Source organism: Ictidomys tridecemlineatus, chromosome 2, assembly GCF_052094955.1.
Source record: "Ictidomys tridecemlineatus isolate mIctTri1 chromosome 2, mIctTri1.hap1, whole genome shotgun sequence".
NCBI lineage: Eukaryota > Metazoa > Chordata > Mammalia > Rodentia > Sciuridae > Ictidomys > Ictidomys tridecemlineatus.
In genome coordinates, this window is record NC_135478.1 from 59004990 (window position 1) to 59021191 (window position 16202).

Sequence of the window (16202 nt, forward strand, 5' to 3'; positions counted from 1 at the left end):
AGGGATTAGAAAGCTGACAGCTAAGAGATTGCAGGTTTTTTTCAAGACCACGAAATGATCTAAAATTGACTGTAAATGGTTATATAACTCTGTTACTATTCTAAGAGACACTGAATTTTACATGTTAAATGGGTGAATTGGATGGCATGTGCATCATATATATCATAAAAATGCCTTTTAAGAGGTCTACTGAAAAAATTAGATGACATTTTTTATTGTCTAGATTGGATATCAGTCCACACGTTATACAAATATTTACATGCTTTCATAATGTATCTAAAGTGAAAAAAATAAATAGCCAAAGTTTTCCAATAATTAAATAATAAATTAAAACACACATGTATTTTGAGAAAAGCATAAAAACCTTTTTTTTTACAGACTTTTTTGAGATTCATTTAGTAATTACCTGCTGATTCTGTATAGATGCACAAAAATGAAGGTAAAAAAACCAAAATTGCCTGAAACATTCTATTAAATACTAACCTCTGATTTAATTTTCCTTGTCTCACCATGGAAGTAGAGATAACATTAAAAGCTGCTGGGATATAGAAAAAAACTTTCCTCAGGGTAGATATTTTAATAAAAGATGTATGATGTTGTAAGAGAAAAATTCCATAATAAAATTTAAGTGTAAGAAATAAGTGCAGAATAAAGATCCCAAAATATAATAAAATCAATTATAATAAAAATATAAAGTCTCTTCATTGAAATTAGCTTCCCAGAACAATTTTTATTACTTAAGCTGGTGTAGATTTACAATTGTCATGTTCACTTTTATACATAGTTAACTTGTCATTTGTCCTAGTGTCTTCATTAAATCCTGTCTTTATCTTTTAAATTCATGTGAAAATGTGATAAATCTTCTAGTGAAGCCTCTTATACAGATTGTAATATCAGGGTACCAGCCAGTTGTTTTTCAAGATGTCTTATAATTACTTGATATTTCTGTTAATAATTTTGTTATTCAGCTCACTTTAAAAATATACTAATAATATTTTATTATGATATTTTTACTCTGAAAAAAAATTACTACTTACATCACTTTATCCTCTTTTTTGCATGCATGTACACTCCTTTTTATTTCTGAATTCCCTTAAGGAAACAGAAGGTTCTGTATTTTTGCCTAATCACTATCACATTCCTTAGATGATGGGGTCAGCTCTGTATCTCTACATACTGCTCTTGATAGAGTTGCAATGTTTAACAACCAACTAAATTCTCAATCAGAAATGATTACACAAGTCTAATTGGTGGTGGTGAATTGTAAAGATGTTATTATCCTTCTCATATTAGATGATCAAATTAATACCCCAAATCCTCGCATCTTTAAAGCTTTGCTAAAATAATTCCAATATACTTTCATGAACTTTTGCTAAAGTAATTCCAGTATACTTTCATGAACTTTTGCTAAAGTAATTCCAGTATACTTTCTTGAAGAATAAAGAAGACCCTAGGTAACCTGGCCTCCACCTCACTGCCTGTCCACATCTCCTGGAAATCTCACTGGTCCTCACACCAATCCTGCTGTATATAAATCCTGCCACCCTCTTTAGAATGGACATGGAGGTTCAGTGCCAAATTAATAAACTTTAGTTTACAATTTTCTTTGTACTGAAAGACACTATATAACTTTCAGAATAACAATTGGGCCATAAAATGAAGAAAAATATTAGCAAGTTATCATGGATACATACAACAAATTACAGATTAAATCAACTGTGGTTTTACTGCAATTCTTCACATTAGTCTCAATTTATGATAATGACAAATTGATGCTTTTAAAGAGGTGGACAAGTCATGAATGAAAATATAAAATATCAGGTCAGTTATTTTCAGATTTAAGATAAATTGAAATGACTAAAAATAAATTTATCAACTAGAAATATATAAAAATATAGTAAAGAAAATATATTACAAAATACAGCCTCTACATTTCAGTTCAACTGGGAAATCTGAAATGTGCTGTCAAAGTAACTAACTTAATTGAAGCTAGGTATGAGTATTTCAATTTATCTGTTTCATTGTGATCTTAAAGAATGGCAACAAGAAGATATTAAAATTGTTATTCAGTGATGGGATGTATCTCATTGGTAGAGTATGTGTTTAGCATGTGCGAAGGTTTGGGTTGAATTAACAGCACCAAAATTAGATATTGTTTCAGCATTATTTAGACCATATTACTAATATCAGCATATACTTCTACTAAAAATCTGTAACTCAACCTCTTAAATCTTTATAAAAAACAAAATTTCTTAAATTGAGGGATCTGTCAGATCCAAGTTTTTAAAATGTCCTCCTTTTAAAATATTAAAATTCATTTTATCTGTCATTTATGTATTGTTGGCACATGACTACCTACAGTTATTTTAAAATATGTACACAGAGTGTAAGAATTAGAGAGAGAAATTAGAAGACTTAGCACTTCAAACAGAGATTGGTGGTGCTGGGAATGAGGCCTAAGTTATATTTGCTGGAAACCAGGTTGTACTTCTGGGTTGATACAGAAAACACATTTATAATATCTAAATTTTTATTTTCATCAAGATTCAACATTTATCCATAAGCAGATATCACTTTGAGTATTTCTTCAAAAACTCTTTATACATTTATCATTCTTGATACTTACTTCTTCTGCTTTCTCCTTTCCATATTGATCCAATTGTTCTTTTAAATGATTATTTTCATTGATTAATTCCAAGTATTTGTTTTCCAGCACTAGATGATGTTTGTCATTCCGAGCTTGAAGTTTTTTTATAACATTATAAAATTGAGTTTGGATATTAATAACCCCATCTTTTTTAATGTCACCTTTGTTCTGATAGTCATGCAATTGGTCTTCATGCAATGTAGTGTCACTTTGTAGTTTAGAAATCTTCTCTCTGGAAGCTTCCTGCTTTCTGAGGTGTTCATCCCTTTTTCTTTGTTCATATTGAGACCTGTGTTCCATCCCCATAAGTTGGAACTGTCTTTGTTTTAGGTGTCTGTTTACCTGTTCAGTAGCCAAAGTCATTACTCTGAGAGTACCTCTTGTCTCGCACAGCTCGTTTTCTAGGTCACTTATTTTTATTTCAGACTTTAGATCCTGTTGGGAAGGAATCTCACTACTAACTTTTAGGTTAGATACATCAATATTCTTTTTTTCCTGTGAACCAAAGTCTTTATCTCTTGCTCTCTGGAAAGCAAGTTCTAGATGTCTTTTTGGTGTTGGACTTTCACCATGATAGTGTGGAGCAGCACCGGGTCTGGCAGGGTGTGATTTGGATTCTGTTTCTGGTCTCTCTGTGCTTTGTTTTTCACTCTCTAGTGTGAAATTTTGCACCACATTCTCAGCTTTCCAAATATCCAACTGTTCTTTGTATTGGAATATTTCTGGAAGTGTTTCCTCATTCAATTTGTGTGCCCATGGAAGTCTGTCATTCTTTTCTATTAAAATTTCAGTATTCACAAAGCACTTATTTTCCTGATTCTGATATTTTATTGTGTCCATTTCCAGTTTCCTCATAGAGATTTCATCCTTTCCCTTGTAATATTTATGCGATAGCTTGTTCACTGTCCCATCACTAGTAGAAACCTAAATAAGACCAAGGATACATTTAGCTACCACTCAATAAAGTGACATTTCATAATTCTCACTGAAATTAAAGAATAACCTGTACATTTATATGGTGAAAGGGTTTCAATAAATAGATACCCCACTGAAGAAAAATTAGATGTAAACTTCTGAGCTTATAGAAATACAAATTCCAAAGAGTTCAAAAGTTAATTAAAAAAATAGATCTAAGAGAGTAAAAGAAAAATGGAATTTAAAGAATGTCAGAATTGCCAGGTGTAGAGGCACATGCCTATAATCCCAATGTCTCAGGAGACTGAGGCAGGAGGATTGCAAGTTCAAAGCCAGCCTTCAGCAATTCAGTGAGACACTGACTCATTCATAAATAAATAAATAAATAAATAAATAAATAAATAAATAAATAAGTAAATAAATGGCTGAGGATGCATCTCAGTGGTTGAGCACTCTGGTTCAATTCATGATTATTAAAAAAAGTAATTAAGGATTGAAAAAATCTGCATTACAGCAGAATGAAAGACTAGAGTAAGTGATTAATTAGTTTTCCAATGTAAAGAGATCATTTTTCAGAACAGAACCAGAGAAAAACCCACATATATACAGTTATCTAATACTAGATAAACACACTATAAAACATACATTGGAGAAAGGATAGGTTCTTCGACAAATGGTGCTGGGAAAACTGAAAATTTATATGTAGTAGGAGGAATATAACACCTATTTCTCACCCCACACACAACTCAACACAAAGTGGATCAAGGACCTAGACATTAGACAAGAGATCCTAGGCCTATTACAGGAAAAGACAGGCACAAGGCTCCATCATGTCAGTGTAGGAACTAAATTCCTCAAAAAGACTCTTAAAGCACAAGAAGTAAAATCAAGAATCAATAAATGTGATGGTATCTTTACAGCAAAGAAAACCATAAAGAATGTGAACAGAAAGCCTACAGAATGGGAAAAGAATCTTTGTCACTGACACCTCGGATAGAGCATTAATCTCCAGAATATATAAACAATTCAAAAAATTAACACACACACAAAAAGAAACCCCACAAAAAACAAATAACACAATCAATAAATGGACAAAAGAACTGAGCAGGTGCTTCAAAGAAGAAGATGTGCAAATATTTAACAAACATATGAAAAAAAATGTTCAACATCTCTAGCAATCAGAGAAATGAAAATTAAAACTACACTGAGATTCCATCTCACTCCAGTCAGAAATGATAAATATAAAGAATGCAAGTCACAATAAATGATAATGAGAATGTGGGGGAAAGATTCACTCATACATTGCACCAAGCAATCACTCAGGGAAGCAGTATAGATATTCCTCAGAAAACCTGGAATGGAATAACATTTTGACCCAATTATTCTGCTCCTCACTGTATTCTCAAACAATACTATAGTAACACAGTCACATAAATACTTATAGAAGCTATTTACAAAAGCTAAGCTGTGGAACCAACCTAGGTTCCTCTTTCAACAGATGAATGGATAAAGAAAATGTGTCATATATACACAATGGAATCAGCTATGAAGAATGAAATTATGGCATTTGCTGGTAAATGGATGGAACTGGAGAATAGCATGCCCAAGTGAAAATAAGCCAGTCCCTCAAATCCAAAGTCTGAATATTCTCCTTAATATGTGGATGCTAACACATATAAATGTGGGGGAGAAAAGAATAGAAGTTTGTTGGATTAGACAAAAAAGCTGAGAGGGGATGAGAAAGATAGTAGAATGAATCTGACATCACATTTCTATGTTCACATATGAATACATGACCAGCAAAACTTCACATCATTTTTGACCTCAGGAATGGAATCCTAAATAGAAGAAGTTATATGTTATGTATGTATAATATGTCAAAACACGTCTACTGTAATATATACCTATAAAAATAATAACTCACTATTTCTCATGTTGATCCACTTTTAGAATTATATTATCTACACTTTAAACAGTTAAAAATTCCAAATATTTTATTATATAACTATCTGTTGTAATGGCTTCAGTGGCAAATAAAAGAACATTTAACTTTAAGAAGAATAAGTTTGCAATCTGACACCTCATGTATTCAACCAGCTAGTAGTAAAAGCCTTAGCTCTACATCTACTGAGACATACAAAAATTCCCCAAGGTCTTTTCCTGAAAGTATTCCTAACATATTCTGTTTTCTAACATTTTGCATCCAGGAATGAGAATTGCATCTATTGATAAATGACAGATGTAGGAACAGCACTAAACACATGTATGTATATCAATGAACAATGTATCACTATTCTGAAAAGGAGCACAAAGCTAAAAACATAGGCAAGTTGCAGGATTTTCTCCAAGTCTTTTGCCTCTGCTTCTAGTGCTCATCCACAAAGCCAGTTATTTCTGTCCTGTGAATGGATAAACACCAAAGAAGAATTGTGTTTCAAAATACAAATTCCAAAAAGGCAAAATGTATAAGGCTCTACTCAGAAAACCCTGAGATTGCTACTCAGTAGCATTTGTTTCATCTCAGTGAAATATGAAACATGAGTAAATATAAAATAGGGAAAATAAATGGACCTTATTTATTGGGAACAAATACCAGTAATTTATTTCTAAGAACATATTATGGTATGCCATTGTTTCCAAAGGTGTTTTGTACTGAAATAGAAGATTACTTGGAGCAAAGTGTTTGTTTCTCTCCTCAAATGTGAGAAAATAATATACAAAACTAGAGTATTCACTGGCCCCACTTTTCCTCCTTACTTAACAGTGGGAGTAATAATATACATCAACACAACAAGGGAGTGAAGTCATTTCCCCAAAATAGAAGATCTACTATTAGAAGCAAGGGTTTTGAAATCATTAAAAATCATCTATTCCTGTGGAAAATATTAAAAGTCTTTTCTCTTTATAAGGTTACTCTGAAAGTCATCATGGGACTCCTGCAGAGAAATAGAGTTGAATTAAGAACATTATTTAATTCAATGGGACAAAAAAATGGCACCTTCACCTCCAATATATGTACATTTTGGTTATAAATATATGGATTTAAAACCTTCTATATGTTCCCATGATGAATACTGGCAAATAAAAGAACATTTAATTTTAAGAAGGATGTTTAACTATGTTACACACACACACACACACACACACAAACACAAACACACACACTCACTCATTTGAAAACAGGAAAATAATTCAGAAAACATTTCCTTTTGCATATGTCTATTTCTTTTTGCTTGCAAAGATGTTTTACTGAAATTTCATATTGTAAATTCTAGCATTTGGGTCTCACAGAAATTGTAGGTTTCATTTTGTCTTGCTAAAATCTACAAATGTGTTTCAGCAAGATTTTGTCTGCATATCAGCAGGTGATAGAAAGTCTAAAAGGTTAATTTAAGAGTGGTACCTTCAAGATTAAAAAAGAAATCTAAAAGGTAGATTTATTCTTTATGAGTAAATGTCTTATATTTCAACTGCACAAATGACAGATAAATTTGGCTGAGGAAAAACATTTCTAAAATACAGGCAGAGATGTAATTGTGAGACACATTTTTAAAGGAGATATGCATTTGGAATGGTCATTGTAAAATTATCTATTACTAGTAAGCATTTGCAAACAAAAACATTTCCCTCAAGATCTTAATGAGTAAATAAATTATAGTAATTTTACAATATAATTCCTTGACATTTCTAGTAAATAAACTAGAATTATACATGTCAGCCTAATAGAAGACAACACTATAAACTACAGAGTGTGGTGTGTCGTTTCCAAGATATTAAACCTACCAAAATGATATGTAACTTTAGTGATTTGTAAAAAAAGTAATGGTATCATCTTTATAAAATCTGTGAGATTTTAATGTACTACATTCAAAATACTGGCTATATTGGGGAAATCAAATAAGAATCAGGTTACAAGTAGAAGATATCAATATATCTGATATGTTTATGACTTTCAAAATATCCTATAGCAAATGTCACAAAACACTAAGCTGAGTTTAATGTGGGTGCTGGGATACCAGTTTTTTAAAGTATTTTAAAATTAAAAAAAAAATTATAAAAAATGTTTTAACTAGTTCATAGTTATTTAGTCTGTATCTTAACATAAAAAGCCCTAAATTGGTATTCATTTCAGTGATCAAACTCAACTTCTTCATTCAGGAAACAACTGCTAAACATCTTCGGGATGCTAAGATTTGCAGTAACTAGTTTTGCCATAGATGTCATCATTTAATTTTAAAGTCAGATAACATTGTGTTTTAAATCAAAATACTAGTTCACACAGCACATACCAATGCTTTTGGATACAACACATTTCATATAAATGGAGGTCCTGAAAGTCTTTATTTCCTGTGGTAGATGTCTGAAGTGTATGGAAGTACACACACACACATGATGACTGCATGTTGGTGAAATTGCCAAACAGCACATTCCTCAGACCACATTGCCATGGTTAAGTAAAACATGGCCACATACAGTAAATTAAAGGGATTTTATAATAATGCTGATGAAATAAAGTAAAAATTTGAAACTTTACTGAAGGTTCATTTACCTGATTAAAATGATTTCTTGTACTCTCCAATTCTGTATCTATTTTACAAGCAGAGATTTCAGGTTGGTTTCTCACTTTATCCTCTTTGTTATATTCTTTTTCTTTTTCTTTTAATGGGTAATTACTTTTTTCATGCAACATATCATCATTTTTTCTCTTCGCCTCTTCTTCTTTTAAGGTACATCTGAAGTTAAATATGATTACCTTTAAATTGATTTTTGCCAGAAAACAAAAATGTCTTTTATATTCTGGTTCTTTGTATGCTGATTTAGTATCCTAATAAAAATTCTATGTTCTCTGTAGCTTTTCTAGGTTCATATTTTTAATTTCTCCTTTAATATTATCTAAAACATTCATAATTGAAAAGCAATAATAAAATATTTTTTGTTATTTGGTAAGTTTCTATTACTAGTAAATCCTTTAGATACTACACAAAAGGAATTTTGAAATGACTTCGTAAAGTGACAAGTTAAAAGTGATTTATTGGCACTATCATAGATCCTTCCAAGTTAAAATGATAATTTCAAGTCAAATAAGTTTTAAAGTCTTGTCGTTTGTTTATATACAAACTTATGAATTCAGTAGTAATAAGATTTTGTCTTCATAAAATGTGTCAGCTATATCTACAATTGGCTTACAGTGTAACAACATATTCAAAAATTCTTCTTTCAACATATATCTTTTGTTATATATACTATACTATAACCCAAAACTGCCATAAGAAATCTAATACCTGTTATTACACTTTTTATGTTTCCTTTATGGTAACACTTTCAACTTGTTGATCATTATGTATTTTACAAACAACTTAAAACCCCCTTTTGAACAAAAAAAGAAGCTAATATTTAATCCAATAATGAAGAGTAATGCCCTTCACGGATGGATGGAGATATGCATATTTTATATATATATATATATATATAAAATATGCATATGTATATATATGTATATATATATATAATATGCATATGTGTATATATATGTATATCTATATATAACACACACAAAATGGAATATTAGCCATGAAAACTAACTTTATTTTAACATATAGTTTACTGTCATGTATAACTAAAAAATATATATGTTTTTTCAATATAGAAATCTGAACAAATTTGATTTATGAATAAAAATGAATTTAAATAAATAACTTATGATCAGTTTTCATTTTATATTTTAATGAATGTTAATGCTAAAAATGTAGCCGAGGGTCTAGCTCAGCACGAGCACATTACATTAGTCACACAAAACCCTGGGTTTGATCCCAAGCATCAGAAGAAAAACTATAAATCTATAAAAACATGTTTCAGGGCAGTGAAAAATGCCTCATTGGTGGAATACAAACTTTCTTGAGAACAATTTAGAAATCCTGATCAAATATCTTTTTAAAGTTCCCCCACTAAAACTAAATAACTCTACATTGAATTTTTTTCAAAAGTAAACAAAAATAAGAAAATTATTTTTCTTTCATTTTCTTTTGTTCTCACCCCTATCTTTGCTACTCAGGATTGAAACCATAGGAACTAAACCACTTAGCTACATCCCAAGGCCTTTTTCTTTTTTTTTTTTTATTTGGAGACAGGGTCTCACTAATTTGCTAAAACCTTGCTAAGTTGGTGAGGGTTGATTTGAACTTTTGATCCTCCCGTCTCTGGCTCCCAAGCTGCTGAAATTATAGACACATACCATGGCATCTGAGTAGAAAATAATTTTTTTCTAAATAATATTTCTTCAACTGTTAATTGTAATGAAAAAAGTTAAAATATAAACAAATAGCAATCCCAAACTCTGTTTGTTAAATAAATACATTTAACAAAAATAAGCAGTTGGGTTTCCATAGAGACATTAAAATTGTGGTGGGAATAAATATGCATTTAGTCTTTAGAAGTAATCACATTTAATAATGAATGTTATATCATTTGTAAGAATTTTATATTTTATTCAAGTTTTATCTACTGCAAAATGCTAACAGATAAGTCAACAGTTAAAAAAAATCTTCTTCTTATTTCTACTAGAATAAAAGAAAACATGCCACCCTTTCTTTAATGTAGGATGTAATACCTCAAATTGTGAAGTTGTTGTTTCAATTCTGTATTTTCTTGCTTAAACTCTGATACCCTCTTTTTTAGCGCATGAATCTCATTGTCCAGTTGTGCATTTTTTTTTACATGTAGCAAACACTGTGTGCAATGACTTTTTTTAAGTTTTATTATTCTTTGAAGTGATAGAACTGCTTTCTGGGTTTTTGATGGGCTAACAGAATCTGTCAGAAATAAAAGAAGACAGAAATAAAATATATGAGAAAATATATGAGTAATTTACATATATTAGTGCTATATATTTCACATGCATTATTCATACACAAAACCAATGAGTGTCTAAACATGTGATACATTATGCTTCACTCTGCAGATAAAGCAGATGAGATAAGACCCCTTTTGTTCTTTATCTTAAAGTTTAAGGGAGAAGAGAGACACATAAAAGATTATTATAATTTTAGACAGATGATATAAGAGTTTGTGATCTAATAAAGGAATCTGATCTACAGAAAAGATTCCTTGAGGAAAATGGGAATACACTGAGAAATGAATAGAAAGCAGGTAGAATATGAAGAACAGTATTCTTTCCAACATAAAAAATGTTCTGAGAATGTTATGCAACCTGGGTCTATCCAAAATGAAGTAATAGATACAGATTCAGTTTCTACCTGAAAAAGCCAAAATCAAAACACACAAACTTCACTCATACCTTCAGTCATGTCCATAATTGAAACTCCCATTTTCTTACCACATTTTGAATTGGCTGGTCTTTTTATTCTGGTACGTGAATGAAATTTCTCTGCCTGCACAGCTTCTTTTTCCTTCATTTATTTCCTGTACTCACTCTCTCTGCCTTTCTCAATGTTTATTCCCACTTCTCCTCTCTACTTCACAATTTCCAACTCCCCTGTGATCTATATATGTCTTGTATAGAAACTAAAAGGGACAATCCCACTGTAACCTGCTGCTGGACTTTTGGTCTTAAGAGAGACAACTCATTATTTTTCTCACTTTTTAATTATTACCTATTTACTAGGTTCATTTCTCCAATTATTAGAATATATCAGCACTCATGTTAGAAATCAATATTCTATTCAAGAACTGTGAAGAGTGTGTAGTTCTTACCATGGACATGTCCGTCTGCTTTCTCTTTTGCTCTACAATGTTTCTCTCCAGATGACTGAGAAACACACATCTGTGGATGACCTTCAGAGAATATCTGCAAAATAAAGGACCCTGATGAGCTGCATGAAGACTTCATGATCACTCTTTTAGACATCCAAATTTTGGTCTTGAAAGCAGCTAACTAAAATGTAGACAAGAACAGACTGAAAAGTCATACTTTCCACAGGGCAACTTAGCATTCTGCTCCAGATGAAGCTGAACTCTTATCTTCCAATGGCTCCTGATTTGGTAAAAGCAAGATGGATGGTTTGTTTTATGAACGTAGCAGCACAATTGTTTGGGGCACATAAATTGATAATTGTTATGTCTTGTTGGTGAGTGGTTTCCTTTAACAGTATATAGTGTCTTTCTTTATCCCTTTTGATTAATTTTGGCTTGAAGTCTATTTTATTTGACATGAGTATAGCCACCCCTGCTTGCTTCTGAGGCCCATGTGCATGGTATGAATTTTCCCAGCCTTTCACCTTCAGCCTGTGTGTGTCTTTTTCTATCAGATGAGTCTGCTGAAGGCAGCATATTGTTGGATTTGCTTTTTTAATTCAGGTTGCTAGCCTATGTCATTTAATTGGTGAGTTTAAGCCATTAACATTGAGGGTTACTATTGATATATGGCTTGTACTTCCAGTCATGTTTGTTTGTTTGTTTCTTTCTTTATTTATTTATTAAGATTTGGTTTATTTTTCCTCTTTGTTTAGTTTTTCATTCCCCCCCTTTAGTGAGGTACTGCCCATTGTTGTGTTTTGTTGTTGTTTTTTATTTCCTCTTCATGTAGCATTTTGCCCAAAATGCTTTGCAGTGCTGGTTTTCTGGCTGTGAATTCTTTCAACTTTTGTTTATCATGGAAGATTTTTATTTCATTGTCAAACCTGAAGCTTAGTTTTACTGGATATAAAACTCTTGGTTTGCACCCATTATCTTTCAGCTTTTGAAAAATGTTGTTCCAGAATCTTCTCACTTTCAGTGTCTGTGTTGAGAAATCCGCCATTTATCTAATTGGCTTACCTCTAAATGTAATCTGCCTCCTTTCATTTGTAGCTTTTTATATTCTCTCCTTGTTCTGTATGTTGGATATCTTCATAACAATGTGTCTTGGAGTTGGTCTATTATGATTCTGTATGTTTGGTGTCCTGTAGGCTTCTAGTATTTGAGAAATTATTTTGAAACCTTTTACTCCAATAAAATAGAAGATAGTGAGGGCATTGATAAATTTCTTAAGTTATATGATCTGCCCAGATGGAGTCAGGAGGATACACACAACTTAAACAGACCAATATCAATTGAGGAAATAGAAGAAGCCATCAAAAGACTACTAACCAAGAAAAGCCCAGGACAAGAAGGGTATTCAGCAGAGTTTTACAAAACCTTTAAAGAAGAAATTATACCAATACTTCTCAAGCTATTTCATGAAATAGAAAAAGAGGGAGTACTTTCAAATTCATTCTATGAGGCCAACATCACCCTGATTCCTAAACCAGATAAGGACACTTCAAAGAAAGAAAACTACAGACCAATATCTCTAATGAACCTAGATGCAAAAATCCTCAATAAAATTCTGGCAAATTGGATACAAAAATATATCAAAAAGATTGTGCACCATGATCAAGTAGGATTTAATCCCTGGGATGCAAGGCTGGTTCAATATATGGAAATCAATAAATGTAATCCACCACATCAATAGACTTAAAGATAAAAACCATATGATCATCTTGATAGATGCAGAAAAAGCTTTTGACAAAATACAACATCATTTTATGTTTAAAATATTAGAAAAACTAGGGATAATAGGAACTTACCTCAACATTGTAAAAGCTATTTATGCTAAGCCTCAGGCTACCATCATTCTGAATGGAGAAAAATTGAAGGCATTCCCTCTAAAATCTGGAACAAGACAGGGATGCCCTCTCTCGCCACTCCTATTCAACATAGTTCTCAAAACCCTGGCCATTGCAATAAGGCAGATGATGGAAATTAAAGGCATTAAAATAAAAAAGAATAATTGAAATTAGCACTATTTGCAGTTGACATGATTGTATACCTAATGGACCCCAAAGGTTCTACCAAAAAACTTCTAGAACTAGTAAATGAATTCAGCAGAGTGGTGGGATATAAAATCAACACTTATAAGTCTAAGGCATTCTTACATATCAGTGAAAAATCCTCTGAAAGGGAAATCAGGACAACCACCCCATTCACAATATCCTCAAAATAAATAAAATATTTGGGAATCAACCTAATAAAAGTGGTGAAAGTCCTTTACAACAAAAATTACAGAACACTAAAGAGGGAAATAAAAGAATATCTTAGAAGATGGAAAGATATACCTTGTTCATGGATAGGCAGAATTAATATCATTAAAATGGCCATACTACCAAAAGTATTCTATAGGTTTAATGCAATGCCAATCAAAATCCCAATGACATTCCTCACAGAAATAGAAAAAGCAATCATGAAATTCATCTGGAGAAATAAGAGACCCAGAATAGCTAAAGAAATCCTAAGCAGGAAGAGTGAAACAGGTGGTATAGCCATACCAGATTTCAAATTATACTATAGAGCAATAGTAACAAAAACAGCATGGTACTGGTACCAAAACAGGGGGATAAACCAATGGTACAGAATAGAGGACACAGAGACCAGTACACAAAATTACCACTACCTTATATTAGACAAAGTTGCAAAAAGCATGCAATGAAGAAAGAATAACATCTTCAACAAATGGTGCTGGGAAAATTGGAAATCCATATGCAACAAAATGATATTGAATCCCTTTCTTTCACCATGCACAAAAATTAACTCAGAGTGGATAAAACAATTAGAAATCAAACCAGAGACTCTGCATCTAATAGAAGCAAAAGTTGGCCCTAATCTTCATCTCGTGGGTGCGGGCTCCAAATTCCTTAATAGGACACTGAAAGCACAAGAGTTAAAATAAAAAATCAACAAATGGGACATATTCAAACTAAAAAGCTTTTTCTCAGCAAGAGAAATAATAAGTGAGATAAATATGGAGCCTACATCCTGGGAACAAATTTTTACCCCTCACACTTCAGATAGAGCGCTAATCTCCAGAGTATACAAAGAACTCAAAAAGTTAAACAACAACAACAACAACAACAACAAAAACAAATAAGCCAACCAACAAATGGGCCAAAGATCTAAACAGACACTTCACAGAGGAAGACATATAATCAATCAACAAGTACACAAAAAAATGCTCACCATCTCTAGCTATCAGAGAAATGCAAATTAAAACCACTCTAAGATACCATCTCACTCCAGTAAGAAAGGCAGCCATTATGAAGTCAAACAATAACAAGTGCTGGTGAGGATGTGAAGAAAAGAATACACTCGTACATTGCTAGTGGGACTGCAACTGGTGCAGCCAATTTGGAGAGCAGTATGGAGATTCCATTTGACTCAGCTATTCCCCTTCTCAGACTATACCAAAAAGACCTAAAAAGAGCATACTGCAGGGACACAACTACATCAATGTTCATAGCAGCACAATTCACAACAGCTAGACTGTGGAACCAACCCAGATGCCCCTCAAAAGATGAATGGATAAAGAAATTGTGGCATTTATACCCAATTGAATATTACTCAGGAGTAAAAAAATAACAAAATCATGGCATTTGCAGGAAATGGATGGCACTAGAGCACATTATGCTAAGCGAAGTTAGCCAATCTCTACAAAACACATGCCGAATGTCTTCGCTGATATAAGGGACGTGACTCAAAACAAAGTAGGGAGGAAGAGCATGAGGAGAAGATTACCATGAAATAAGGAAAAGAGGAGGGAGGAAAAAGGAGGGAGAAGGGGAAATGCACAGAAGACAGAAGGAGACCCTCTAGGTTCACAAAATACATATACTATGGTGTGAGGGGAAGGGAAAGGAAAAAAAAGAGAGATATATAAGTATCACAGTAGTATGGGTAGACAATAGAGATGAGAAGGGAGGGGAGGGGAAGGGGGAGATGGAGGGAAGCAGAGTACAACTGACCCTAGGATTGCTGTATGTATACACATGGATGTATAACGAATGTGATCCTGCAATCTGTACACGTGGAAAAATAACAATTCATACCCTATTTGAATCAAATGTATGATATGTCAAGATCATTGTATTGCCTTGAACAACTAATAAAAAAATAAAAAATAAAGCAGGATGGATGTAACAGAAATGGAATTCCTTGATAATACAATAACAGAAATGTATGTACTCTAAGTGTGTAACCAACCATATCTCACAACCCCACAAGAAATGAGAATGCATTAAATACTTAAGCACTCTTGAGAAATATAATATTGTGTTGCATTACACATTTTAAACAATGAACTTACAGATTTTTTTAGTGTTAAAATATGAGACTTCATGTGATAAAGAGTTGGAATTATGTGATGTTGAGCAGATAAATTGATGTTGGACTTTCCTCATTTTGGTCATCATAGTCTCTGAAGAGCATTTTTAGTAAATGTTTCACTGAGAGTAAATCCAGTTCAATAAAATGACAAAGTAGGATGAAGAAACGTGTTTTTTTTAATCTTACTGTTATAAAGCAGCACACAGAATCTGGGTAGAGTAAATAATATGTTCCTCTAAGAGTGAACTAAAAAGTACACCAGTGAAGAAAGATGACAGCACAAAAATATACAGTACTTCCTGACTATTTTTCAGAGCTCGAGTTATATTGGCTGGTGTGTGCTTTCTGGATGAAAAAGAGCAGCTGTGGGAAAATCACTGGAGAGAGCCTCAGACCACATAAAACCCAGAATTTTGGCTTTTAGAATAGTAAATGAATTGATAGGGTGTTGTGAACCATCCATGGGTTGTGTGTGTGAGCTATGCAAGCATTTGGGTATATGAGGAAA

General features: G+C 32.4%; 1 protein-coding gene across 2 annotated transcripts in view; it reads right to left on the reverse strand.

The window, feature by feature from the left end:
• Positions 1-16202, reverse strand: part of LOC144375094 (ankyrin repeat domain-containing protein 26-like) — a 52485-nt gene that overhangs the window by 10011 nt on the left and 26272 nt on the right. For both annotated transcript variants that reach the window (XM_078038654.1, XM_078038653.1), the window contains exons 7-10: positions 11273-11366; positions 10170-10371; positions 8112-8295; positions 2627-3571 (exon numbers count right to left, since the gene is read on the reverse strand). In XM_078038654.1, the coding sequence (XP_077894780.1) occupies positions 2627-3571; positions 8112-8295; positions 10170-10371; positions 11273-11366 (1425 nt within the window). The remainder of the gene's footprint in view (positions 1-2626; positions 3572-8111; positions 8296-10169; positions 10372-11272; positions 11367-16202) is intronic.